This window comes from Staurois parvus, unplaced genomic scaffold (genome assembly GCF_062004578.1).
Source record: "Staurois parvus isolate SC_StPar_1 unplaced genomic scaffold, SC_StPar_1.0 ptg001081l, whole genome shotgun sequence".
NCBI classification, from domain to species: Eukaryota; Metazoa; Chordata; class Amphibia; order Anura; family Ranidae; genus Staurois; species Staurois parvus.
Window position 1 is genome coordinate 74,876 of NW_028318877.1, and position 27,678 is coordinate 102,553.

At 46.3% G+C, this 27,678-nt stretch overlaps 1 protein-coding gene across 3 annotated transcripts in view; it reads right to left on the reverse strand.

Moving 5' to 3' along the window:
• Positions 1-27,678, reverse strand: part of LOC149440455 (semaphorin-3F-like) — a 143,840-nt gene that overhangs the window by 50,230 nt on the left and 65,932 nt on the right. For 2 of the 3 annotated variants that reach the window (XM_089658590.1, XM_089658591.1), the window contains one exon: positions 4,189-4,349. In XM_089658590.1, the coding sequence (XP_089514716.1) occupies positions 4,189-4,349 (161 nt within the window). Of the gene's footprint in view, positions 1-4,188; positions 4,350-9,545; positions 9,976-27,678 lie in introns of those variants that run through there. The other variant, XM_089658592.1, reaches the window with a different exon arrangement.

The window sequence follows — 27,678 nt, forward strand, 5'->3', positions numbered from 1 at the left end:
AAATATGATTTTGTATTATTATTATTAGTAGTAGTAGTAGTAGTAGTAGTACTACTATAATTATATTTATCATTATTATTAACAATATTTTATTAAATATATTTTTTATTATGATTATATTATTATTTTATTAAATATTATATTTTTTATTATTAGTAGTAGTACTATAATTATATTTATCATTATTAACAATATTTTATTAAATATATTTGTATTATTATATTAAATATATTTTTTATTATTATTAATATTAGTAGTAGTAGTATAATTATATTTATCATTATTAACAATATTTTATTAAATATATTTTTTATTATGATTATATTAATATTTTATTAAATATGATACTATTTATTATTATTATTAGTAGTAGTAGTAGTAGTAGTAGTAGTATTACTATAATTATATTTATCATTATTATTAACAATATTTTATTAAATATATTTTATATTATGATTATATTAATATTTTATTAAATATATTTTTATTATGATTATATTAATATTTTATTAAATATGATATTTTTTATAAAATTATTAGTAGTAGTACTATTATATTTATCATTTTTTTTATGATTATATTTAATAAAATATTAATATAATCATAATAAAAATATATTTAATAAAATATTAATATTATATTTATTATTATTATTATTATTATTATTAGTAGTAGTATTAGTAGTAGTAGTAGTATAATTATATTTATCATTATTATTATTATTATTATTACCTACAGATATTATGATTAGGATAATATAAAAAATGTATTATTACAGATCATATTATTATTATATTGAATATATTATCATAATAATATTCATCATCATATTAATCCTAGGTAATAACAAAAACAAATATAAAGATATTGAAAATAATTATATTAATGTCATGTTTATTAATATAACATAATATAATCATAATAAAAATATTAATAATATTATTATTAATAATAATAGCAATAATAATAATAGTAATAATAAATAATATAATCATCATTATCGGTAATAATAATTTGTAGGGAAATAATAATAAATATAATCATAATTATCGGTAATAATAATTTGTAGGGAAATAATAATAAATATAATCATAATTATCGGTAATAATAATTTGCAGGAAAATAATAATAACAGTAATAATAAATATAATCTTCTTTATTGGTAATAATAATTTGTAGGGAAATAATAATAAATATAATCATAATTATCGGTAATAATAATTTGCAGGAAAATAATAATAACAGTAATAATAAATATAATCTTCTTTATCGGTAATAATAATTTGTAGGGAAATAATAATAATAAATATAATCATCATTATTGATAATAATAATTTGTAGGGAAATAATAATAGTAATAATAAATATAATCATTATTATCGGTAATAATAATTTGTAGGAAAATAATAATCATCATCAATATTATTATGATCCACTATAACAATAACCATCATAATAAAATCACAATAATTTTCATAAAAATCATTGTTAATAATAATATCATATTTAATAATATAATCAATCATCGTATAGAATAAATATGAATAGCAATATATATATTAATCCTAATACTATAAAAATAATTATAACAATCGAAGGATAATAGGTAATAATCACAGGTATCATTAATACTCATAGGATAATAATATTCATAGATAATTATGGGATAACCACACTGTATTGTAACCATAGCTACTACATTCTTCTTACTAAGATGTATTTATTTCCTATGATCCTCAGCTCCATCTAGTGGCAAATGCGGTACGTTCCCGATTCACTCTGTATCCAAGAACACCTCGAGATATCCCCTTGCCATCGCAATCTGTGGGAGGTTGGGTGGCACCTATGGGGAGCTGGAAGGCACTGTGGGAGGATGAGGGGCACTGTGGGCCACTATAAGAGGTTGGGTGGCACCTATGGGGAGCTGGAAGGCACTGTAGGAGGTTGAGGGACACTGTGGGCCACTATAGGAGGTTGGGTGGCACCTATGGAGAGCTGGAAGGTACTGTAGGAGGATGAGGGGCACTGTAGGCCACTATGGGAGGTTGGGTGGCACCTATGGGGAGCTGGAAGGTACTGTAGGAGGTTGAGGGGCACAAAGCCACTATGGGAGGTTGGGAGGCACCTATGGGGAGCTGGAAGGATGAGGGGCACTAGGCCACTATAGGAGGTTGGGTGGCACCTATAGGGAGCTGGAAGGCACTGTGGGAGGATGAAGGGCACTGTAGGCCACTATAGGAGGTTGGGTGGCACCTATGGGGAGCTGGAAGGTACTATAGGAGGTTGAGGGGCACAAGGCCACTATGGGAGGTTGGGTGGCACCTATGGGGAGCTGGAAGGCACTGTGGGAGGATGAGGGGCTCTGTAGGCCACTATAGGAGGTTGGGTGGCACCTATGGGGAGGTGGAAGTTTGGGTGGCACCTATGGGGAGCTGGAAGGTACTATAGGAGGTTGAGGGGCACAAGGCCACTATGGGAGGTTGGGTGGCACCTATGGGGAGCTGGAAGGCACTGTGGGAGGATGAAAGGCACTGTAGGCCACTATAGGAGGTTGGGTGACACCTATGGGGAGCTGGAAGGCACTGTGGGAGGTTGATGCACGATGGGAGCTCGAACACACTGAGGGAGGTCAGGGGATCTGCAGCTAGCTGGAGGCTATGGCTTGGTGGCTGAGAACCGCTGTCCTAGCGTGTGTGTCTGCTTTTGTGCCATGCCTACAGGGGATGGGTCCTTGACATCCAGAGCTCACAAAAAGAGGTTGAAAGACACCACAGGAGGGACCTGGCAGCAGGACAGAGTGAAGAGTTTTTGGAGGACTACACTGGTGAGGAGGTAAGTATTGTAGGTTTTTTTTAGCAATTAAAAAAAAAAAAAAAAGATGGAGGATGTGTTACTCCAAGAACGCCTGGAGATATCCCCTTGCCAACACAATCTGTGGGAGGTTGAGGGACACTGTGGGCCACTATAGGAGGTTGGGTGGCACCTATGGGGAGCTGGAAGGTACTGTAGGAGGTTGAGGGGCACTAGGCCACTATAGGAGGTTGGGTGGTACTTATGGGGAGCTGGAAGGTACTGTAGGAGGTTGAGGGGCACTAGGCCACTATGGGAGGTTGGGTGGCACTTATGGGGAGCTGGAAGGCACTGTGGAAGGATGAGGGGCACTGTAGGCCACTATGGGAGGTTGGGTGGCACCTATGGGGAGCTGGAAGGTACTGTAGGAGGTTGAGGGGCACTAGGCCACTATGGGATGTTGGGTGGCACCTATGGGGAGCTGGAAGGTACTGTAGGAGGTTGAGGGGCACTAGGCCACTATGGGAGGTTGGGTGGCACCTATGAGGAGCTGGAAGGTACTGTAGGAGGTTGAGGGGCACTAGGCCACTATGGGAGGTTGGGTGGCACCTATGGGGAGCTGGAAGGCACTGTGAGAGGTTGAGGCATGATGGGAGCTCGAAGGCACTGAGGGAGGTCAGGGGATCTGCAGCTAGCTGGAGGCCCAGAAGGAGGGAGGCCATGGCTTGGTGGTTGAGAACTGCTGTCCTAGTGTGTGTATCTGCTTTTGTGCCTTCTGTTTTACGACCGAGAACGCCTGTAGATATCCCCTTGCCATCGCAACCTGTGGGAGGTTGAGGGGCACTGTAGGCCACTATAGGAGGTTGGGTGGCACCTATGGGGAACTGGAAGGTACTGTAGGATGTTGAGGGGCACTAGGCCACTGTAGGAGCTTGGGTGACACCTATGGGGAGCTGGAAGGTACTGTGGGAGGATGAGGGGCACTAGGCCACTATAGGAAGTTGGGTGGCACCTAAGGGGATGCTGGAAGGTACTGTGGGAGGTTGAGGCGCAGGGATCTGCAGCTAGCTGGAGGCCCAGAAAGAAGGAGACCATGGCATGGTGGTTGAGAACCGCTGTCCTAGTGTGTGTGTCTGCTTTTGTGCCTTCTGTTTTACGACCGAGGGGTACCCATTTTGGCCAATGATTGGTGTGGGTGAAGACTGGTCGAAAGGCTTGGTGAAGGGTATTCCCAACTCCTGTTCCACGATACAAGGCTTGGAACTGGCACTGTCACACGGGGGGCATTCCATGCCACATAACCGGTGGAGGAATCCAAGCAGTAGAACGTTCTTCAGCCATGCAGCAACCCTTCCCCCCACCCTGGCAGGACATAAAACCCCACATTCCCTGGCTTACAATTAAAGGCTCTCGATTGATGTTGCCCAGGTCCATCGACAGCAGGTAGTCACGACTCCCGACGTACATCCGGTCCTGATCCTGATCCAGGAGGAGGATCCGGTAGTCGCTTGTGTTGAAGCCAAAGCTGAAAAAGCGTGCGGTGCGGGACTCCATGAGTTCTACGGAAAGAAATCAGTGAGCCGGTCAGGGTGGTGTTAGTCAAACACGATGATTCATACGTACTGCTTGTCTTGGAGGAACACGGGGGACATTTATGAAACCAGCGCAGGAGGGAAACCAAACAACGTCTGAACTGTACTAAAAATACACTCGGCTTTCTTATTTGCATTTCCAAATATTCACGTCCCTCGTATTTCCGAACAAAATTCACGAAAAGCAGAATTTGGCCGCTTTTATGCTACTCTTGAATGTTCCCCCAATGTGTGAGGGGAATGTCTGGGATGGGAAACGGGGGTGCATTTGCCCAGAGGGTCAGTACAAGTGTTGGGCTGGTGGTCTTGAGTGGAGATATGACCCCATTCAGACCTCAACCAAAGTTGCACCGGTTGCTGCCTGGCAACCTTTGGCCCAGGGGGCAAGTACAACCCAGAGGCCCATGGTGCAGCAACTTGGACCCTTCCAGCTTTCCCACTTCCCTGCCCTCTCCTGACCTCCATCCCAGGCTGAAGCTTTACTCCAGCTTCTCTCTGCTCACTGAGCGAATCGGGCTGAAGAGCACCCGCTGCACTAACTCCAGGCAGGGGCGGACTGACCATTCGGGCTCTCGGGCACTGCCCAAGAGCCCGGGGTCAGTAGGGGGCCCCATGAGATGCCCCTGGTACCTTTCATTGGCTTTTTCATAGGCTCTGTGGGAGGTTGAGGCACGATGGGAGGCCCCATGAGTTGTCAGTCCACCCCTGACTCCAGGGTTCTTAAACTTGTCATCAGGGGGCAGCCGGGGGCTACAGAGAGGAGCCAGGGTGGCTCGGTTGGGGCTGGACATGGGAGAACCTCCAGCAGGCCACGGAACCGGCCCCTGCTTGGACACCATGGCCTACACACTATCCTCACCTTCATCCCGCACTCAGTAGAACACCGGCGGGGACTTTATAATCCTCTTCACCAGGAAGCCTTTAGGTCTTAGGCATGTCTGCAGCAAATGGAATGCGGCCTTTTGCGAGGCATCAGAGCGACCAGGGGGGCAATTGCCCCCCCCCACCTCAATATGTCCCCGAGTCAGGAACAGATGCTGGGAGCTCTATAGCTTCCTGCTCCCCTTGCAGACTTTCAATCTTCCAGTACTGACTTCCTTTACAGCTCTGAGTGTAGGAACCTGAAAAAGGAAGTCAACTGTGGAAGAATGCAGAACGGTGAAATGTTGGGCTGAGCTGAAATTCTTTGAAGGCTTTGAAAGAGGTTCAATATGATTGGTAGGTGTTTGGAGCAGGGGCGGACTGACCATTTGGAAACTCGGGCACAGCCCGAGGGCCTGAGGTCAGTAGGGGGCCCCATGAGATGTCCCTGGTACCTTTTTCAGATTTTTTTTTTGAGTTTGGGCAAGGACACAGGGGCCCCATGATCCTCTATGATCCGCCCCTAGTTTGGAGCAATTACCTAGATCAGTGTTTCTCTGTCAAGGTGGCCTGAGCACAAGACCCAGTTTGCCCTGAATCAGAGATGGATGAGAGAACTCTTCTCTGGGGGGGGAGCCTGTATGGTGATGAGGGACTCTGATGTGACAGGGAGACTATCATGGAGGTACTTGTTGATGGGGGACACTGATGTGATGGTGGGACCTCTGACATGTAGGAGGGAATCTGATATGATGAGGGCCTCTGACCTGGAAAGGGGACTCTTATGAGAACGGGGCAGAACTGATGTGACGTGGAGACCTCTGATACGAAAGAGGGCTTCTAATGTGAAGTTCGTTTCATCAAGGTGGCTGTGTGAGGTGGCCTCCCATTGAGAAGGAACATTTACATTTTAGACTTGGGTACCTCAAGATTTGGCACTAAAAGGGTTCTGCAACTGAAAAAGGGTTGAGAAACTCTGCCCTAGATGTAGAAGAAACCACGTTGGTCATTGATGTAGGTGTAGGCTGGTCAAAAGGCTAGGTGTGAGAAGGCTGGAGCATGCCAATGAAAGCCTGGAGCTGGCACTTGGTGGTCCCCAGTGTAATGGGCATGCTGGCTCTGAGAAGAGATCCTGAAAGAAACCTGGCAGTTAGCTGACCCATGAAATGTGCAAGGAGACCAGCTTACTTTAGGTCATTCAGGTAGGTCCTTGGCTTGTAAAATGCATCTGCCATTTTTTCAGCTATGATAAGGGAAAAGTGAGGTTTGCTACCCCTGAAAAAGTCGAGCAATAGATACGCCTTCTGGTGTGCTAAAAGTTGAGTCCCTGGCAGAAGCTACAAAAGGTGGAGGAAATGCCTTGGAGTACCTGTCTAGAGATGTTACTGGGGCCAAGTCCCTTCTGTAGGACTGTATGTGTATGAAGTCCAAACTGGAAAGAGCCAGTATCACCATCGCCATCTTTACGCTTTAGGACTTCTAGGTTCAGTAGTACACAGCTCCTCCAAGCAGAGATCACATTATCTGGTGTTTCTGATAGTCTGGACCATCAAGGCCAGTGTACAAAGCCCCCACGGTCCACCATCCATTTGGATTTTGTGACAAGTTTCAAAGTTCCATAAATGTTATCAAGTGTCATGTACCCAACACCACCTATCCACAGCTGCTCCAGCCCCACATATCTTATATATAAGTAGCACAACTGTGCTCGTTCCAGAACAGTCCCATATATATTACAGTATAATTAAATACAGGTCATTCTTCCAGTTCTATGTGGATACGGGTCCATAAAGTGCCACGTAGCATCATGTTTTGTGAACTTGTGTCCATAGAGCGCCATATCTTATGATTGTGTGGTCGTGAATGGAATGTGTGTCCATGGAGCGCCATGTTTTATGATTGTGTGGTCCTGAATGCAATGTGTGTCCATGGAGCGCCACGTTTTATGATTGTGTGCCCGTAAATGTGGAATGGAATGTGTGTTCAAGGAGTGCCATGTTTTCTGAACTTCTGTCCATAGACCGCCATGTTTTTTGAACTGGTGTCCATAGAGAGCCATGTTTTGTGAACTGGTGTCCATAGAAAGCCATGCTTTGTGAACTTGTGTCCATAGAGAGCTATGTTTTATGAACTTGTGTCTGTAGACCACCATGTTTTGTGAACTGGTGTCCGTAGAGAGCCAAGTTTTATGAACTTGTGTCCATAGACAGCCATGTTTTATAAACCTGTGTCTGTAGACCACCATGTTTTGTGAACTTGTGTCCGTAGAGAGCCAGGCTTTGTGAACTTGTGTCCATAGAGCGCCATGTTTTGTGAACTGGTGTCCATAGAGCGCCATGTTTTGTGAACTTGTGTCTGTAGACCACCATGTTTTGTGAACTTGTGTCCATAGAGAGCTATGTTTTATGAACTTGTGCCTGTAGACCACCATGTTTTGTGAACTTGTGTCCATAGAGAGCTATGTTTTATGAACTTGTGCCTGTAGACCACCATGTTTTGTGAACTTGTGTCCATAGATTGCCATGTTTTGTAAACTGGTGTCCATAGATTGCTATGTTTTGTGAACTGGTGTCCATAGAGAGCCATGTTTTTTGAACATGTGTCCACAGAGCGCCATGTTTTGTGAACTTGTGTCTGTAGAGCGCCATGTTTTGTGAACTTGTGTCTGTAGAGCGCCATGTTTTATGAACTTGTGTCTGTAGACCACCATGTTTTGTGAACTTGTGTCCATAGACAGCCATGTTTTATGATTCTGTGTCCGTAGACAGCCATGTTTTATGAACCTGTGTCTGTAGACCACCATGTTTTGTGAACTTGTGTCTGTAGAGCGCCATGCTTTGTGAACTTGTGTCTGCAGACCGCCATGTTTTATGAACTTATGTCCGTAGAGCGCCATGTTTTATGAACTTGTGTCCATAGAGCGCCATGTTTTATGAACTTGCGTCCGTAGAGAGCCATGTTTTGATAACTTGTGGCCATAGAACGCCATGTTTTATGAACTTGTGTCCGTAGAGCGCCATGTTTTATGAACTTGTGTCCGTAGAGCGCCATGTTTTGTGAACTTGTATCCGTAGAGCGCCATGTTTTGTGAACTTGTGTCCATAGAGAGCTATGTTTTATGAACTTGTGCCTGTAGACCACCATGTTTTGTGAACTTGTGTCCATAGATTGCTATGTTTTGTGAACTGGTGTCCATAGAGAGCCATGTTTTTTGAACATGTGTCCACAGAGCGCCATGTTTTGTGAACTTGTGTCTGTAGAGCGCCATGTTTTGTGAACCTGTGTCTGTAGACCACCAGGTTGTGTAACACACCCAAAGGAGGACATCAATGGATCACCAAGCCTGTGAGTATGTTTTCCGTGCAGTACTCAGCTGAGGGGCGGACTGACAACTCATGGGGCCCCCGGGCAATAGGGGATCATGGGGCCCCTGTGTCCTTGCCCACACTCAAAACACACCCAAAGGAGGACATCAATGGATCGCCAAGCCTGTGAGTATGTTTTCCATGCAGTACTCAGCTCAGGGGCGGACTGACAACTCATGGGGCCCCCGGGCAATAGGGGATCATGGGGCCCCTGTGTCCTTGCCCAAACTCAAAAAAGCCTATAAAAAGGTACCAGGGGCATTTTATGGGGCCCCCTACTGACTCCCTGCCCTCGGGCAGTGTCTGAGTGCTTGAATGGTCAGTCCACCCCTGCTTTTATATATTTATATATTTTTTTATTATTATTATTTATTTTTATTTTTTAATAAAACACTTTTTACATTTTTATACCCTTTCCTTCATCATGCCTCTTTGTAGACACTTCCAGTCTATGTGGACTCTAGCTCTAGCATCTCTCAGGATGGGTATCCGAATGTTGACAACAGTGGACCATGAGTAAGGTGGGTTGAAACAGCCCGTGTGACAGGGTGACAACGCAGAGGTAAAATTAGGAGACAGGGACAGAGTGTTGTCACCCTGAAACAGGAAGTGCCCAAACGATGGCCTTCATGGCAGGGATTATTTTTAAAGAAGCTGCATGAAAATGACATCAACCCAGTTGATTGGGATTCACGGATACTTTCAAAAAAAAAAAAAATACATTTTGCAAAATTCCAAAGAATGAACGACATTTCCAGGCACGAAGCGAGTGCAGCCAAGGTTTTTTTTTTTTTTTTCTGGAGAAAAAAAAAAAAAAAAAAGGACAGTTGCCAACTGCTGTTTATTATTGGTGACATGAAGAAGGTGTTGTTCAATGGCCTTGCCTATGATGAAGATAACAACGCGAGGGGCCCCTGCGCTCGGCTCTGAATATTACCTGCAGATTTGGGATGAATTATTCATGTCCGGTCTCCCCTCCGCGGCGTATTTCATCATAACACCGTTAAGAGCCGACAGCTGGCACATAACAGGGAGTAAATACGGCGATGTCGAAACCTCCGTCATGAAAGCCAACAGCTACATTCGCTCTGATTACGGAGAGCCATCCATTAGCAGAAATATGCGCGCCGCGCTGGAAGTAACATGCGCCGCGGATCGGGATCAGCAGAGAGGAAAGTACGGGGGGGCTTGTGTGTGTTACAACAAATTCCCCTTCGTATCCCCCTTAAGAGGTCTCATAAATTGCTTCCCCGAGGTGCGATTCAAATTGATGATTCATTCGGCTCGGCCCTTCAGTCCTCGCGCTTGGACCCCGCCGCGCAGCGCTCTATAGACGCCTCTTACTGCCGATTCCCCGGCCATCGTTCCGGCGCCGCCAACATCGCGCGTTCCCGAGTTCCCCATAGGTGACATGGAAATTAGTAGCAGCGTGACAGGAGGAATTGCATCTGGAAAGCTGCTTGGGGTCCACTCGTGGACTTGATGAAGTGTGCCGGAGGAAGCAGACATTGGAGGCCCAGGAGGGTACATATGAGGCCCGGATCTAGGGGGGCGATGGTTAGTTGTGAACCCCCAGACCTCTGACAGTGAATTCACACATCCAATAGACCTGAGGGGGATAGTTGATGTAAAGGGCACTCTGAGGGGGACAGTTGATGTAAGGGGGCACTCTGAGGGGGACAGTTGATGTAAGGGGGCATTCTGAGGGGGACAGTTGATGTAAGGGGGCACTCTGAGGGGGACAGTTGATGTAAGGGGGCGCTCTGAGGGGGACAGTTGATGTAAGGGGGCACTCTGATGGGAACAGTTGATGTAAAGGGGCACTCTGATGGGGACAGTTGATGTAAGGGGGCACACTCATGGGGACAGTTGATGTAAGGGGGCACTCTGATGGGGACAGTTGATGTAAAGGGGCACTCTGATGGGGACAGTTGATGTAAGGGGGCACACTCATGGGGACAGTTGATGTAAGGGGGCACTCTGATGGGGACAGTTGATGTAAAGGGCACTCTGAGGGGGACAGTTGATGTAAGGGGGCACTCTTATGGGGACAGTTGATGTAAGGGGGCACTCTTATGGGGACAGTTGATGTAAAGGGCACTCTGAGGGGGACAGTTGATGTAAAGGGCACTCTGAGGGGGACAATTGATGTAAGGGGGCACTCTGAGGAGGACAGTTGATGTAAAGGGCACTCTGAGGAGGACAGTTGATGTAAAGGGCACTCTGAGGAGGACAGTTGATGTAAGGGGGCACTCTGAGGGGGACAGTTGATGTAAAGGGCACTCTGAGGAGGACAGTTGATGTAAGGGGGCACTCTGAGGGGGACAGTTGATGTAACGGGGCACACTGATGGGGACAGTTGATGTAAGGGGGCACTCTGATGGGACAGTTGATGTAAGGGGGCACTCTGATGGGGACAGTTGATGTAAGGGGGCACTCTGAGGGGGACAGTTGATGTAAGGGGGCACTCTGAGGGGGACAGTTGATGTAAGGGGGCACTCTGAGGGGGACAGTTGATGTAAGGGGGCACTCTGAGGGGGACAGTTGATGTAAGGGGGCACTCTGAGGGGGACAGTTGATGTAAGGGGGCACTCTGAGGGGGACAGTTGATGTAAGGGGGCACTCTGAGGGGGACAATTAATGTAAAGGGCACTGCTGGGGGGGCAATTTTGGGGATGGGGTCTCTACAGGAGTCTGGGGGCTTTTCAGGGGCAATGTAGGAAAAAGTAGGGTCCTACAGTGGCTGGGGAACACTGTTGGGGGTTGGGAAGGGGGAGCGGGGGGGGGGGCTGGAGGCTGTGTGGTAAGTGAGGGGGCACTGTAGGGCGTAGGGTAGCACTGTGGGTGCTGAGGGCTCACATGTGGTCTAAGGGCACAGTGGGAAGTTGTGGAGCAATGCAGGCCATTATGGAAGGCTGGGGGGGCACAAGGGGGAGGAGGTAAAAAGCATTGTGGGAGGTTAGGGACCATGCAGCAGACTTGGTGACCTTGTAGGGGTTGAGGTTCAGTGAGAGCTGGATCCAACTGTGGGGAAAGAATCCAGGATGCTGGGTGGTTTTCAGGGGCAATGTTAGAAACTGTAGGGTCCTGCAGGGACTGGGGGACACTGTGGTGGGGGAGGGGGGGGGGGTTTGAAGGAAGTTTGAGGCCATAAAGTAGGCTTGGTGACCCTGAGGATGAGGCTTAAGGAGGGAGCTAGGACAACTGTGGAGAAGTGGTCTCTTCAGGAGGCTGAAGCAACCCATGAATTATCCTCATCGCAACGCACAGAGAACATCTACAGCCGAGAGGATCCACCACCGTGGCGGCAGGATTAAGCAGAGCCCTGGATTTAATCACGGCGTTTGATTAGCAGAGTTTCTGATGCGCGCACAAATAAACAAAATTAAGGGAGATCCAAATTTGGCCATGTGCAAACCGTTTGGGGAAATGTGCGCTCGGGGCCAGGAAAAAAAAAAAATCCAAAGAGCCGAGAGAGCATAAAATAAACAACGGCTATCTCCGTAATGACATTTTTATCTCAGCAATTACATTCAGAGCCAGTCCATATTTCATCAGGATGCAGGCTGGTTCAGATAACATCATGAGCAACCAACACAAAAAGAAAAATAAAACCAGAGAAAAAACAAAAAAAAGGAGAGAAAAAAAGAGAAAGAAAAAAAAGAGAAAGCAAAAGAGAAAAAAAAGGAGAAAGAAAGAAAAAAAAAAGAGAGAGCAAAAGAGAAAAAAAAAAAGAAAGAAAAAAAGAGAAAAAAAAAAGAGAAAGCAAAAGAGAAAAAAAAAGAGAAAGCAAAAGAGAAAAAAAAGAGAAAGAAAAAGAGAAAAAAAGACAGAAAAAGAGAAAAAGAAAAAGAGAAAAAAAAGAGAAAAAAAAGAGAAAAAAAAGAGAAAAAAAAAGAGAAAGCAAAAAAGAGAAAGCAAAAAAGAGAAAGCAAAAAAGAGGAAAAAAAAGAAAAAGAAAAAAAGAGAAAAAAAAAGAAAAAGAAAAAAAGAGAAAAAAAAAGAGAAAAAAAAAAGAGAAAGCAAGAAAGAGAAAAAAAAAGAGAAAGAAAAAAAGAGAAAAAAAAGAGAAAAAAAAAGAGAAAAAAAAAGAGAAAAAAAAAGAGAAAGCAAAAGAGAAAAAAGAGAAAGCAAAAGAGAAAGAAAAAGAGAAAGAAAAAGAGAAAAAAAAGAGAGAGAAAAAAAAAAGAGAAAGAGAGAAAAAAGAGAAAGAAAAAAAAGAGAAAGAAAGAAAAAAAGAGAAAAAAAAAGAGAAAGCAAAAGAGAAAAAAAAAGAGAAAGCAAAAGAGAAAAAAAAGAGAAAGAAAAAGAGAAAAAAAGACAGAAAAAGAGAAAAAGAAAAAGAGAAAGAAAAAGAGAAAAAAAAAGAGAAAAAAAAGAGAAAGAAAAAGAGAAAGAGAAAGAAAAAGAGAAAGAAAAAGAGAGAGAAAGAAAAAGAGAAAAAAAAGAGAAAAAAAAAAAAGAAGGGCGACTTCCGTGAGCCGACACTTCCCAGGAGGCAGCAATGAATGCAGAGGAGATCCTCCATCTATTCATAAACATTACTACTTTTATATCGTCCCTCGTACTTTACCAAAGAACATTCTTTCTATATGACGCAAAATCCCATTAATATCATTTGATGAAAAAAAAACTCTGACTGTCCCGGATTATTGTTTTTTTTTTTGCTTTTTTGTATTTGCTCTAATTTTGCGGAAGGTTTTACCCCCTTCGTGACAAGGCCATTTTTTGCTATTCAGCACTGCACTACTTTAACTGGTAATGGCGCGGTTGTGCGACACTGTCCCCAAACGAACTCTGCATCATTTTTTTTTGACACAAGGAAAGCTTTCTTTTGGTGGTATTTGATCACCACTGCGGGTTTTCTACTTTTTTCAATATACACGAAAAAAGACCGAAAATTTAATTTAATTTTTTTTAAATTTCTGCTATAAAACATCCAATAAAAATTTAAAAAAAAAAAAATCTAATTTCTTCATAACTTTAGGCCAATATGTATTCTGCTACATGTCTCTGGTAAAATACAAAATTCCCTGGTCACACCAGGTGTGACTTGGCATGCAATTTGCTTTCCATACGACTTGCAAATCGCATGGCAAGTCGCACCCCCCACATGGAAGAAAAATATATTTGAAATACTACAATTTTGGCCATATTCAATATATATTTAGATATACATACATATATATATATACACACACACACATATTTATAATATATACATACACATAATTATAATATATACATATTATATATATATATATATATATATATATATATATATACATATATACATACATACACACACATACATACATATATACTGCATGTTGCAATGCCTTTTTTATATATTACAAAATATATGAAAACTATTTTTACAAATATATATATATTTTTTAAATATATTCTTCAGATTTTTTTAACATACAAAGAAGTAATTTTAACATTTGTAAATGCATTCCAATGTAGATTAAATGTATTTTTAAAGTCATACTCCCTCTCTTTACAACCACAGTGGGTGCTGGTGGGGGGTGCGCATGCCCTAAACCTGGAAGCAGGCAATGATGTACCGGTACTTCACTTTGCTTCTCCGGGTCACCCGTCCTTAACTCCACCCTACCCCCCGTATTGTTCTGCCTGTTACTTCTATAGCTGAGTCAGGGGCGGACTGACCATTTGGAAACTCGGGCATTGCCTGAGGGCCCGGGGTCAGTAGGGGGCCCCATGAGATGCCCCTGGTACCTTTTTTATAGGCTTTTTTGAGTTTGGGCAAGGAGACAGGGGCCCCATGATCCCCTATTGCCCGGGGGCCCCATGAGTTGTCAGTCAGCCCCTGAGCTGAGTACTGCATGGAAAACATACTCACAGGCTTGGCGATCCATTGATGTCCTCTAGAGATCTGCCGACCTAGGCTGAGTTCTGTGCCACCATGTTCTTCAGATGCTACCTGGGTTCTTGCAGTTGCCCCTCTGATGGTGTGCGTGCGCCACGGCACGTCATCACTGGGATGGCTTTAAATACTAAATGCAAATGGAGAAATGCTTCTCTATGGGATACCAAGACAATGGTGACCTCAATGAAATTAGTCAGGAGCCCTAAACTCCCTCTAAGAAACTCTAGATAGGGAAGAGGCCAACAGTCCCCAGACACAGTAAGCCCAGCACCGAGGGGCCCCAGGCAACCGGCTAAGCAAAAACAGGTAGGTATAACCACCTCCAGCCTACCTGTATCCTGATGGTGTCAAAGGCATCTGTATTGAAAAACCCAAAATGCTTAGCTCCTCCACCTGTAGCATCTTGAGCCGCCATCTTGAACCATCTGGCCCTTCCCCCTGCACCGAGAACAAGGCTTGGAACCAGAACCCTCTAACCCTAACAATGCAAGGCTGAGTTTACATAAGCCAATAAGACCCTTTGTGGGTCACAGCCAGAGGAGAGCGCGCACCAGGGGCGGACTAACCATTTGGAAACTCGGGCACTGCCCGAGGGCCCGAAGTCAGTAGGGGGCCCCATGAGATGCCCCTGGTACCTTTTTCATAGGCTTTTTTGAGTTTGGGCAAGGACACAGGGGCCCCATGATCCTCTATTGCCTAGGGGCCCCATGAGTTGTCAGACCGCCCCTGGTGCGCACACTAGCTGGTGGAGGATTGTTTGCTGCAGTGGTCACTGGTCAATTTGCTGAAGACACACAGATTCTTTTTGGGACAGTTCACTATATTGCTGCTTTTTCACATTATATCTCTGTTGATGTGATTTATTTTCAGTTTGCTCATAATTGTCATCTCCAAGCACCACATTGGGAACATAGTTTGGCTTCAGTCCTTCAATAACGGGTATACCCGGCATCCAACACAATGACAAGGCTAGAGATTCCTGGCACTGCCAGTCCAGATAGAGTCACCATTTTATTACAACGGTGGGGAAATCCAGCACCTGTAGGCGTGCCAGCTGCGCCTTGCAGCAATAACGACAACTCTTTCTCCAAAACACCTCGTCTTTGAATCTCGCAGAAATTTCTAGTCAACATACCTTCTCTATGGGTGACCTGGACAATGGTGACCTCAATGAAAATAGTCAGGAACCCTAAAGTTCCTCTATGAAATTCTAAGGAGAGCCCAACAGTGCCTTGCCACAGAAAGCACAACAACAAGGGACCCCAGGTGACAGGCTAGGTGAAAGCAAGTAGGTACAACAACCTCCAGCTTACCTCAGTCCCCCTGGTTCCAAGGGCGTCTGCAGGGGCGGACTGACCATTTGGAAACTCGGGCACTGCCCCAGGGCCTGGGGTCAGTAGGGGGCCCCATGAGATGCCCCGGTACCTTTTTTATAGGCTTTTCTTAATTTGGGCAAGGACACAGGTGCCCCATGATTCCCTATTGCCCGGGGGCCCCATGAGTTGTCAGTCCGCCCCTGGGCGTCTGTATCCACGTGCATCGAGGAGTCCAAAATGCAGAATTTGCTTCTCCACCTGTAGCGTCCTGACAGTCGTTGCTGGATGGACCTGCCATTAAAGCATCAGCTGGCCCTTCCCCTGTGCTGAGAACGAGGCTTGGAGCCAGAACCTCTGGCACCTGAAGATGACTTTACCCCATCAGGTATTAACGCCTGGTGTCACCCGGTCAAAAGAGAACACAGCCAAGCTACACACCCAGCACAGCTACTGTGTGACTTCTGCCACAAAGTGCCCTACAGTGCAGAGAGTGCTTGCACTCAAACACCCAGACTGGGAACCCGTGCTGGTCCCTGTCAAGGGGGTGTGCCACCTCCAGACATGGCCTTCACCAAACACAGAAGGAGAACCAAGCCACCTCCCTCTCATAGTGAGGAGGGGTTCTAGAGGGAAATCTAGCAGACAACCCTACAAGCTGCTCACAGGGGATCCAGGTAGGCAAAGGGGTGGGGGGAAGAAAAGGATGGCCAGAGAAACAGAGGCTTCCTCACCCAGGGTTCAGGCAATGCATCTGCTCAGGTCATAGGAAACCCAAAAAAGGACCAGTTCAGCAGAAGGACTTCCTTTTAAATTGTCTTTGGTGATGCATTTCCTGTTCCTGTTGAAGGAGTTGACTATATCTCATGGGCTGTTTCGGAATTTAAAGTTATGTCCATTACAATACCCAAAATCTGCCAGTCCATAGCTGACCATGCTTGTATGGATCTGAGCATTAAGTTTGGAATTCCCCACCGTACAGCTGCATGTACCCAACCATGAGCTTGGAATTCCTCACCTTACAGCTGCACATACTCAACCAAGGGTTTGGGATTCCCCACCGTACAGCTGCAGGTACCCAACCGTGGGCTATGGATTCCCCACCGTACAGCTGCATGTACCCAACCGTGAGCCTGGAATTCCTCACCTTACAGCTGCACATACTCAACCAAGGGTCTGGGATTCCCCACCATACAGCTGCAGGTACCCAACCGTGGGCTATGGATTCCCCACCGTACAGCTGCAGGTACCCAACCCTGAGCTTGGAATTCCTCACCGTACAGCTGCACATACTCAACCAAGGGTTTGGGATTCCCCAACGTACAGCTGCAGGTACCCAACCGTGGACTTTGGATTCCCCACCGTACAGCTGCAGGTACCCAACCGTGGGCTATGGATTCCCCACCGTACAGCTGCATGTACCCAACCGTGGGCTTTGGATTCCTCACCTTACAGCTGCACATACTCAACCAAGGGTTTGGGATTCCCCACCGTACAGCTGCAGGTACCCAACCGTGGGCTTTGGATTCCCCACCATACATCTGCGTTGCAATGAAATGGGATACAAGTGTATGCAGCTTACATTTAGTGATCTCAGCAGCTCACAGACTGTATCATTGAGGCCGGTTAGGAAACCCCCATAGTGACGAAGAGTGAAAAATTTTTAGCAATGTACAAAAATCTCATCCAAAACATCATCCAAACAGCACATTAGCTTTTGGCAGTTTGGGTGTGGGAGTTTTGGCACCCGTTTTGCCACGTGAACTCGCACACAAATAATCTTTGCCATGGATATGTATGAGCACAAACAATTTTGGTGGATGTGATATCTCAGCACATTCATCCCACCTGGAAAAGTAATCTCAGCTACTGACCCTGAAAGCCCTTTAGCACCCAAGGCAGAAAGGCCAAAAGTGCTGACTCTTGAGCTAGGAACTACCTCAGTAGTAGGGATGAGTTTTGGTTCGGTCGAAACCTTGAAGTTTTACCTTGAACCTGTCAGTGCCAGGCCAATGTACTGTGGGCTTGGAATTTCCCACTGCACAGTTGCACATTCCCAACCATGGGCTTGGGATTCCCCACTGTACAGCTGCAGGTACCCAACCGTGGGCTTTGGATTCCCCAACGTACAGCTGCAAATACCCAACTGTGGGCTTGGGATTCCCCACCGTATAGCTGCATGTACCCAACCGTGGGCTGTGGATTCCTCAGCATACAGCTGCATGTACCCAACCTCAGGCTGTGGATTCCCCACCATACAGCTGCACGTACCGAACCGTGAATTTGGGATTCCCACTGTGCAGCTGCATGTACCCAACCATGGTCTTGGGATTCCTCACTGTACAGCAGCATGTACCCAACCATGAATTTGGGATTCGCACCGTGCAGCTGCATGTACAAACCATGGTCTTGAGATTCCTCACAGTACAGCTGCACGTACTCAACCGTGAACTTTGGATTCCCCACCGTAAAGCTGCAAGTACCCAACTATGGGCTTGGGATTCCTCACCATACAGCTGCAAGTACCCAACCACAGGCTTGGGATTCCCTTCCACACAGCTGCAAATACCCAACTGTGGGCTTGGGATCCCCCACCATATAGCTGCACGTACCCAACCATGGACTGTGGATTCCTCAGCGTACAGCTGCATGTACCCAACCTCAGGCTGTGGAGACCCCACCATACAGCTGCACGTACCCAACCATGAATTTGGGATTCCCACCGTGCAGCTGCATGTACCCAACCATGGTCTTGGGATTCCTCACTGTACAGCTGCATGTACCCAACTATGAATTTGGGATTCCCACCATGCAGCTGCATGTACCCAACCATGGTCTTGGGATTCCTCACTGTACAGCTGCATGTACCCAACCGTGAATTTGGAATTCCCACCATGCTGCTGCATGTACCCAACAATGGGCTTGGGATTCCTCACAGTACAGCTGCTTGATGGGGATACTGATGTAAGGGGGGACTTTAACAATGGCACTGATGTAGGTGGGGACCCGGATGTAAAGGGCATTCCAAGACACCATTGGCATTCCAATTTGGGATGCCCATTGTGCAGCTGCATGTACCCAATCATGGTCTTGGGATTCCTCACTGTACACCTGCATGTACCCAACCATGAATTTTGGATTCCCACCATGCAGCTGCATGTACCCAACAATGGGCTTGGGATACCTCACAGTATAGCTGCACGTACTCAACCATGAACTTTGGATTCCCCACCGTAAAGCTGCGAGTACCCAAACATGGGCTTGGGATTCCTCACCATACAGCTGCAAGTACCCAACCACAGGCTTGGGATTCCCTTCAACACAGCTGCAAATACCCAACTGTGGGCTTGGGATCCCCCACCATATAGCTGCATGTACCCAACCGTGGGCTGTGGATTCCTCAGCATACAGCTGCATGTACCCAACCTCAGGCTGTGGATTCTCCACCATACAGCTGCACGTACCCAACTGTGAATTTGGGATTCCCACCGTGCAGCTGCATGTACCCAACCATGGTCTTGGGATTCCTCACTGTACAGCTGCTTGATGGGGATACTGATGTAAGGGGGGACTTTAACAATGGCACTGATCTGGGTGGGGACCCGGATGTAAAGGGCATTCCAAGACACCAGTACGCCACATTCAGATGGATAGGACACTTTAATGTCTCCAACAGAAACCAGCAACGTTTCAAAGCCACAAAGTGACCGCCACAGCTGCATTCATTTAAATTGCGTTTACATTTTATGCCGTCATATATAAAACTGATTTATCCGAATATAGGATGTGGCCCTCACAAAAACTCTGGAGGCCCTGTGTCCTAAACCTTCATCATGTTCTTGGCGGTGAATTATCTACAGTTGCAAGAAAAAGTATGTGAACCCCTTGGGATTACGTAAAGTTTTGCATGAATTGGGCATAAAATGTGCTCTGAACGTCATCTAAGTCACAACAATAGAAGAACACAGTCTGCTGAACATAATACTACACAAACATTAGATGTTGCCATGGTTTAATTGCACATAACATGTAAACATTCACAGTGCAGGGAGGAAAAAGTATGTGAGGCCCTAGCTTAATGACTTCTCCCAGAGCTAATTGGAGCCAGGAGTGAGCCAACCTTGACTCCAATCAGTGTGATGATATTGGATGTGTTGCTGACAGCTGTCCTGCCCTTAAAAAACACACACCTGTTTTGGGTTTACTGGTTTCAAGAAGCACGGTCTGATGTGAACCATGCCTCGCAGAAAAGAGCTCTCAGAAGACCTACCATCAAGAATTGTTGACTTGCATGAAGCTGGAAAGGGTTACAAAAGTATCTCCAAAAGCCTTGAGGTTCATGTGTCCATGGTAAGACAGACTGTCTACAAATGGAGAAAGTTTAGCACTGTTGCTACTCTCCCTAGGCGTGGTCGTCCTGTAAAAATGACTGCAAGAGCACAGCGCAGAATGCTGCATGAGGTAAAGTAGAATCCCAGAGTGTCAGCTAAAGACCTACAGAAATCTCTGGCACATGCTAACATTTTTGTTGACACATCTACAATAAGGAAAACATTAAACAAGAATGGAGTACATGGGAGGACACCACGGAGGAAGCCATTGCTGTCCAAAAAGAATATTGTAGCACGTTTGAAGTTTGCAAAAGAGCACCTGGATGTTCCACAGCACTACTGGCAGAATATACTGCGGACAGATGAAACCAAGATTGAGTTGTTTGGGAAGAACACACAACACTATGTGTGGAGAAAAAAAGGCACAGCACACCAACATCAAAACCTCATCCCCACTGTGAAACATGGCGGAGGGAGCATCATGGTTTGGGGCTGCTTTGCTGCCTCAGGGCCTGGACGGATTGTTGTCATTGATGGGAAAATGAATTCCAGAGTTTATCAAGACATTTTGCAGGAAAACGTACGACCATCTGTCCGCCAACTGAAGCTCCGCAGAGGATGGGTGATGCAACAGGACAATGACCCAAAGCATACAAGTAATTCAACAAAACAATGGCTGCAACAGCACAGAATACGCCTTCTGGAGTGGCCCAGTCAGAGTCCTGACCTCAACCCGATTGAAATGCTGTGGCATGACCTTAAGAGAGCGATTCACACCAGACATCCCAAGAATATTGCTACACTGAAACAGTTTTGTGAAGAGGAGTGGTCCAAAATGACTCCAGATCGTTGTGCAGGTCTGATCTGCAACTACAGGAAACGTTTGGTTGAGGTTATTGCTGCCAAAGGAGGGTCAACCAGTTATTAAGTCCAAAGGTTCACATACTTTTTCCTCCCTGCACTGTGAATGTTTACATGTTATGTGCAATTAAACCATGGCAACATCTAATGTTTGTGTAGTATTATGTTCAGCAGACTGTGTTCTTCTATTGTGACTTAGATGACGTTCAGAGCACATTTTATGCCCAATTCATGCAAAACTCCACGGAATCCCAAGGGGTTCACATACTTTTTCTTGCAACTGTATATATCTTCATTTATCAGTTCCGCTAGTTGAGGTTCCGTCTCCCAACATGGCCAGGTACACACGCCAAATGGAATTGCCTCAATTCAGACAGATTCGGGAGTAACGTCTTCATTCTGATGCGGGGACGCGGCAAACATTGTATACTTTGCCAAACGCCGATTCCTCGGTGGAATAGATGCGCTCAGCCCCCCTCCTCTACCCCGGTGATGAAAGTCGCCTGCTCAATTAATTGCATTTATCCAAGTGAATTTCTGCCCCGGGGCGAGAATCAATGCTTCTCCGCCTTCCAAGAGCACGTTGTGAGTTCTGCAAGGATACTTCATGCCCCAGGCAAATCTTCACCCTTATGCCACCTACCCCCCCCCCCCTCCCAGTAAACAAGGAGAATACACCTTCCCCCGGCAATCGAAAAGCTTGGCTGATTCTCTTGATTGTTGCCAAGGCAACAGCCCAAGTCGGGAAACACAGGCGTTCGCCGCCTCAGAACGACTCGCGCTTTCGCCTTTTTTTTTTCTTTTTCTACTTCAAAGTTTTTCCATCCTGAAAACTCACGTAGGCTCCCCGCGGACCGCGGGAACTCGATAAGATCTCTTCCACGCAGGTAAATTGAATGAAGACACTAAAGCTACGCTTCAACAAAACGGGCAGACATAAAAAGTGCGCAGCGCCGCTAATGCGATCGACGCGGCTCCTCCTGCCGCAGAGAGAAGGAGTACAGGTACTGATGTGAATGTACGAGAGAGAGAGAAGGAGAGAGAGACAGAGAAGGGGGGAGAGAGACACACAGAGAGAGAGAGAAGGAGAGAGAGAGAAGGGGAGAGAGAGAGAGAAGGGGAGAGAGACAGAGAAGGGGAGAGAGACAGAGAAGGGGAGAGAGACACACACACAGAGAGAGAGAAGGAGAGAGAGAGAGAAGGGGGAGAGAGAGAGACACACACACACAGAGAGAAGGAGAGAGAGAGAAGGGGAGAGAGAGAGAGAGAGAGGAGAGAGAGAGAGAGACACAGAGAGAGAGAGAGAGAAGGAGAGAGAGAGAGGAGAGAGAGAGAGAAGGAGAAAGAGGGGGGGGAGAGAGAAGGAGAGAGAGAGAGAGAGAGAGAGAGAGAGAGAGAGAGAGAGAAGGAGAGAGGAGAGAGAGGGGGGGGAGGGGGGGGGAGAGAGAATGGGAGAGAGAGAGAGAGAGAGGGAGAGAGAGAGAGAGAAGGGGAGAGAGAGAGAGACACACACAGAGAGAGAGAGAGAAGGAGAGAGAGAGAAGGGGAGAGAGAGAAGGGGAGAGAGAGAGAGAGAAGGAGAGAGAGAGAAGGGGAGAGAGAGAAGGGGAGAGAGAGAGAAGGAGAGAGAGAGAGAGAGAGACACAGAGAGAGAGAGAAGGAGAGAGAGAGAAGGGGAGAGAGAGAAGGAGGGAGAGAGAGAAGGAGAGAGGAGAGAGAAGAGAGAGAGAGAAGGGGAGAGAGAGAGAGAGAAGGAGAGAGAGAGAGAGAGACACAGAGAGAGAGAGAAGGAGAGAGAGAGAAGGGGAGAGAGAGAAGGAGGGAGAGAGAGAAGGAGAGAGGAGAGAGAAGAGAGAGAGAGAAGGGGAGAGAGAGAGAGAGAAGGAGAGAGAGAGAGAGAGAGAGAGACACAGAGAGAGAGAGAGAAGGAGAGAGAGAGAAGGAGAGAGGAGAGAGAAGAGAGAGAGAGAAGGAGAAAGAGGGGGGGGGAGGGAGGAGAGAGAGAAGGAGAGAGGAGAGAGAGAGGGGGGAGGGGGGAGAGGAGAGAGAGAGAGAATGGGAGAGAGAGGGAGAGAGAGAGAGAGGGAGAAGGAGAGGGAGAGAGAGAGAGAGGGAGAAGGAGAGGGGGGGGTGAGAGAGGGGGGAGAGAGAGAGGGAGAAGGAGAGAGAGAGAGGGGGGAGAAGGAGAAGGAGAGAGAGAGAAGGAGAGAGAGAAGGGGAGAGAATGGGAGAGAGAGAAGGAGAGAGAGGGGGGGAGAGAGAGAGAAGGGGAGAGAGAGAATGAGAGAGGGGGGGGGGAGAATGGGAGAGAGAGAAGGAGAGAGAGGGGGAGAAGGGGAGAGAGAGAAATAGATGGAGAGAGAAGGAGAAAGAGAGGGGGGAGAGAGAGAGGGAGAGGGGAGGAGAGAGAAAAGGAGGGGGAGAGAAGGAGAGAGGAAGAGAGAGGAGAGAGAGAAGGAGGGGGAGAGAGGGAGAGAGAAGGAGGGGGAGAGAGGGAGAGAGAGGGGGGGAGAGAGGGAGAGAGAGGGGGGGAGAGAGAGGGAGAGAGAGGGGGGAGAGAGGGGGAGGAGAGAGGGGGAGGAGAGAGGGGGAGGAGAGAGGAGGGGGGAGGGGGAGAGGGGGGAGAGGGAGGGCGAGAAAGAGAGAGGGAGAGAAGGAGGGGGAAAGAGAGAAGGAGGGGGGGAGATGAGAGAGAGAGGGGTGAGAGAGGGGTGAGAGAGAGGGAGAGAGACGAGAGAGAGAGATGAGAGAGAGAGAGAGAGAGAGAGGGATAAGGGGATAGGGGGGAGGGAGAGGGGGAGAGAGAGAGAGATGAGAGAGAGAGAGACGAGAGAGAGATGAGAGAGAGAGAGATGAGAGAGAGAGAGAGAGAGAGAGAGACGAGAGAGAGATGAGAGAGAGAGAGATGAGAGAGGAGAGAGAGGGAGGGATAAGGGGATAGAGGGGGGGAGAAGGGGGAGAGTGGGGGGGGGAGGGAGAAGGGGAGAGTGGGGGGAGAGGGAGAAGGAGAGAGAGAGGGGGGGAGAGAGAGAGGGGGGGAGAGAGGGAGATGGAGGGAGAAGGGGGGGGAGATAGGCAGGGAGAGTGGGGGGGAGAGGGAGAAGGGGAGAGAGAGAGAGGGGGGGGGGGGAGAAGGGGAGAGAGGGAGGGAGAGAGAGAGAGGGAGAAGGAGAGAGAGAGAGGGAGAAGGAGAGAGGAGAGAGAGAATTGTTGGTGGTATATACCTGTAATAATTACATTTTATATTATAATAATTATATATATATACTTTTTTTTTTAATTAATTACACTTCTAATCCTGGAATAAGAATATACCGGCACAGTGAGATAAACCATGAAGAACGGATCATTCTATTATTGGCGGCTGTGGGGGGGGGGGGGGAACACACTTTTCGATGCTATCAGCCTTCTTTGCATTCATGCAGTAATGGAGGATACATACGTGTTGCCTGCGGCTGTATGATGTGCGGCTCTCACTAGGGAGTCACGGCTGCTGCCCACAAGTCACCCATAGAAATCACAGTATAAATAATTCTAATTATCATTAGGAATAATATTATTAACAACAAAAAGAACAATAATAATAATAATAATAAGAGATATTAAACATAATCTGAATATAATATAAATAAGTCATCATAACATATAATAAGATAGAAGTACAAATGACCGGATGAAGGCGGGTCCCGCATACAATGGTAGAAGCGTGTACACGTGTGGACATACAATGGTAGAAGCGTGTACACGTGTGGACATACAATTCTGAACGCAGGCGGTCTTAATTAATATATATATCTAACTTATTTTATTATTAGTCATTTAATTTTGTTTTGTTTGTTTTTTTTGTTTACATTTATTTATTTTAATTTAAAGCACAGATTTAATCTGCTCATATTTTGCCTCTTTGTCTTCCTCCCCCTAACAAATATGCTAATAAAATCTTTTAAATCACTGGGACCCTGAGCTTCTCTAAGCCACGCAGACAGATCATGGCTGGTGGGAGGGGCTGAGTTGGGTGCTGTAACTAGCTTCCTGAAGACATCACGGCCCCCTAACTCAGTATTCTGCCCGAGTCATGATTTTGTTATGTTGCGTCCTGATACTACAGTTGTTGGAATTCATATATATATGATGGATGGGTGTCAGTCTGGAGGCGTGGCCATTCCTGTATTTGCAGACCATTCTAGGGAACACCCACATGTGATGCTGAGCTTCAGCGATTTGAAAGAACTGAAATCCAATGAATGAAAAGGGGAGTGGCTAGGGACAGTCAGGCTGGGGAGAAAAGAGATTGAGGATGTTGGATGCCATCCAACCAGGAAGTGAGGCGGAGCTCTATCTAGCTGCAGCTTCTAATGCACATTGTGAGGAGCTCCCAGTGTGCAGTGATATAAGAGGAAGACGTTTCAGTCCAGGGGAGGAGCCGGTACACCTGTGCAAGACTGAAGGGGAGGAGCCGGTACACCTGTGCAAGACTGAAGGGGCGGAGCCGGTACACCTGTGCAAGACTGAAGGGGAGGAGCCGGTACACCTGTGCAAGACTGAAGGGGAGGAGCCGGTACACCTGTGCAAGACTGAAGGGGAGGAGCCGGTACACCTGTGCAAGACTGAAAGGGAGGAGCCGGTACACCTGTGCAAGACTGAAGGGGAGGAGCCGGTACACCTGTGCAAGACTGAAGGGGAGGAGCCGGTACACCTGTGCAAGACTGAAAGGGAGGAGCCGGTACACCTGTGCAAGACTGAAGGGGAGGAGCCGGTACACCTGTGCAAGACTGAAGGGGAGGAGCCGGTACACCTGTGCAAGACTGAAAGGGAGGAGCCGGTACACCTGTGCAAGACTGGAGGGGAGGAGCCGGTACACCTGTGCAAGACTGAAGGGGAGGAGCCGGTACACCTGTGCAAGACTGGAGGGGAGGAGCCGGTACACCTGTGCAAGACTGAAGGGGAGGAGCCGGTACACCTGTGCAAGACTGAAGGGGAGGAGCCGGTACACCTGTGCAAGACTGAAGGGGAGGAGCCGGTACACCTGTGCAAGACTGGAGGGGAGGAGCCGGTACACCTGTGCAAGACTGGAGGGGAGGAGCCGGTACACCTGTGTAAGACTGAAGGGGAGGAGCCTTTAGTGTTCTCTGGAATTGTTACATTGTATCTCCTTTGCTCCTCAGCACCATCTAGTGGCCATAATGTAGAAGAGGAGGCAGCAGGGAGGGTTTGAGCAATCAGCAAGCATACAGTAGTTGTAACAACGTATCCAATACCCAGTAACAATGTATCCAATACCCAGTAACAATGTATCCAATACCCAGTAACAACGTATCCAATACCCAGTAACAACGTATCCAATACCCAGTAACAATGTATCCAATACCCAGTAACAATGTATCCAATACCCAGTAACAATGTATCCAATACCCAGTAACAACGTATCCAATACCCAGTAACAATGTATCCAATACCCAGTAACAATGTATCCAATACGCAGTAACAACGTATCCAATACCCAGTAACAACGTATCCAATACCCAGTAACAACGTATCCAATACCCAGTAACAATGTATCCAATACCCAGTAACAACGTATCCAATACGCAGTAACAACGTATCCAATACCCAGTAACAATGTATCCAATACCCAGTAACAACGTATCCAATACCCAGTAACAACGTATCCAATACCCAGTAACAACGTATCCAATACCCAGTAACAGCGTATCCAATACACAGTAACAATGTATCCAATACACAGTAACAGTGTATCCAATACCCAGTAACAACGTATCCAATACACAGTAACAACGTATCCAATACCCAGTAACAGTGTATCCAATACCCAGTAACAACGTATCCAATACCCAGTAACAACGTATCCAATACCCAGTAACAACGTATCCAATACCCAGTAGCAGCGTATCCAATACCCAGTAACAACGTATCCAATACCCAGTAGCAGCGTATCCAATACCCAGTAACAATGTATCCAATACACAGTAACAACGTATCCAATACCCAGTAACAACGTATCCAATACCCAGTAAGAACGTATCCAATACACAGTAACAGCGTATCCAATACACAGTAACAATGTATCCAATACCCAGTAAGAACGTATCCAATACCCAGTAACAGCGTATCCAATACACAGTAACAACGTATCCAATACCCAGTAACAACGTATCCAATACCCAGTAGCAATGTATCCAATACACAGTAGCAGCGTATCCAATACCCAGTAACAATGTATCCAATACACAGTAACAACGTATCCAATACCCAGTAACAATGTATCCAATACACAGTAACAACGTATCCAATACCCAGTAACAACGTATCCAATACCCAGTAACAATGTATCCAATACACAGTAACAGCGTATCCAATACCCAGTAACAATGTATCCAATACACAGTAACAACGTATCCAATACCCAGTAACAATGTATCCAATACCCAGTAACAACGTATCCAATACCCAGTAACAACGTATCCAATACCCAGTAGCAGCGCATCCAATACCCAGTAACAACGTATCCAGTACACAGTAACAGCGTATCCAATACCCAGTAACAATGTATCCAATACCCAGTAACAACGTATCCAATACCCAGTAACAAGGTATCCAATACCCAGTAACAGCGTATCCAATACCCAGTAACAATGTATCCAATACCCAGTA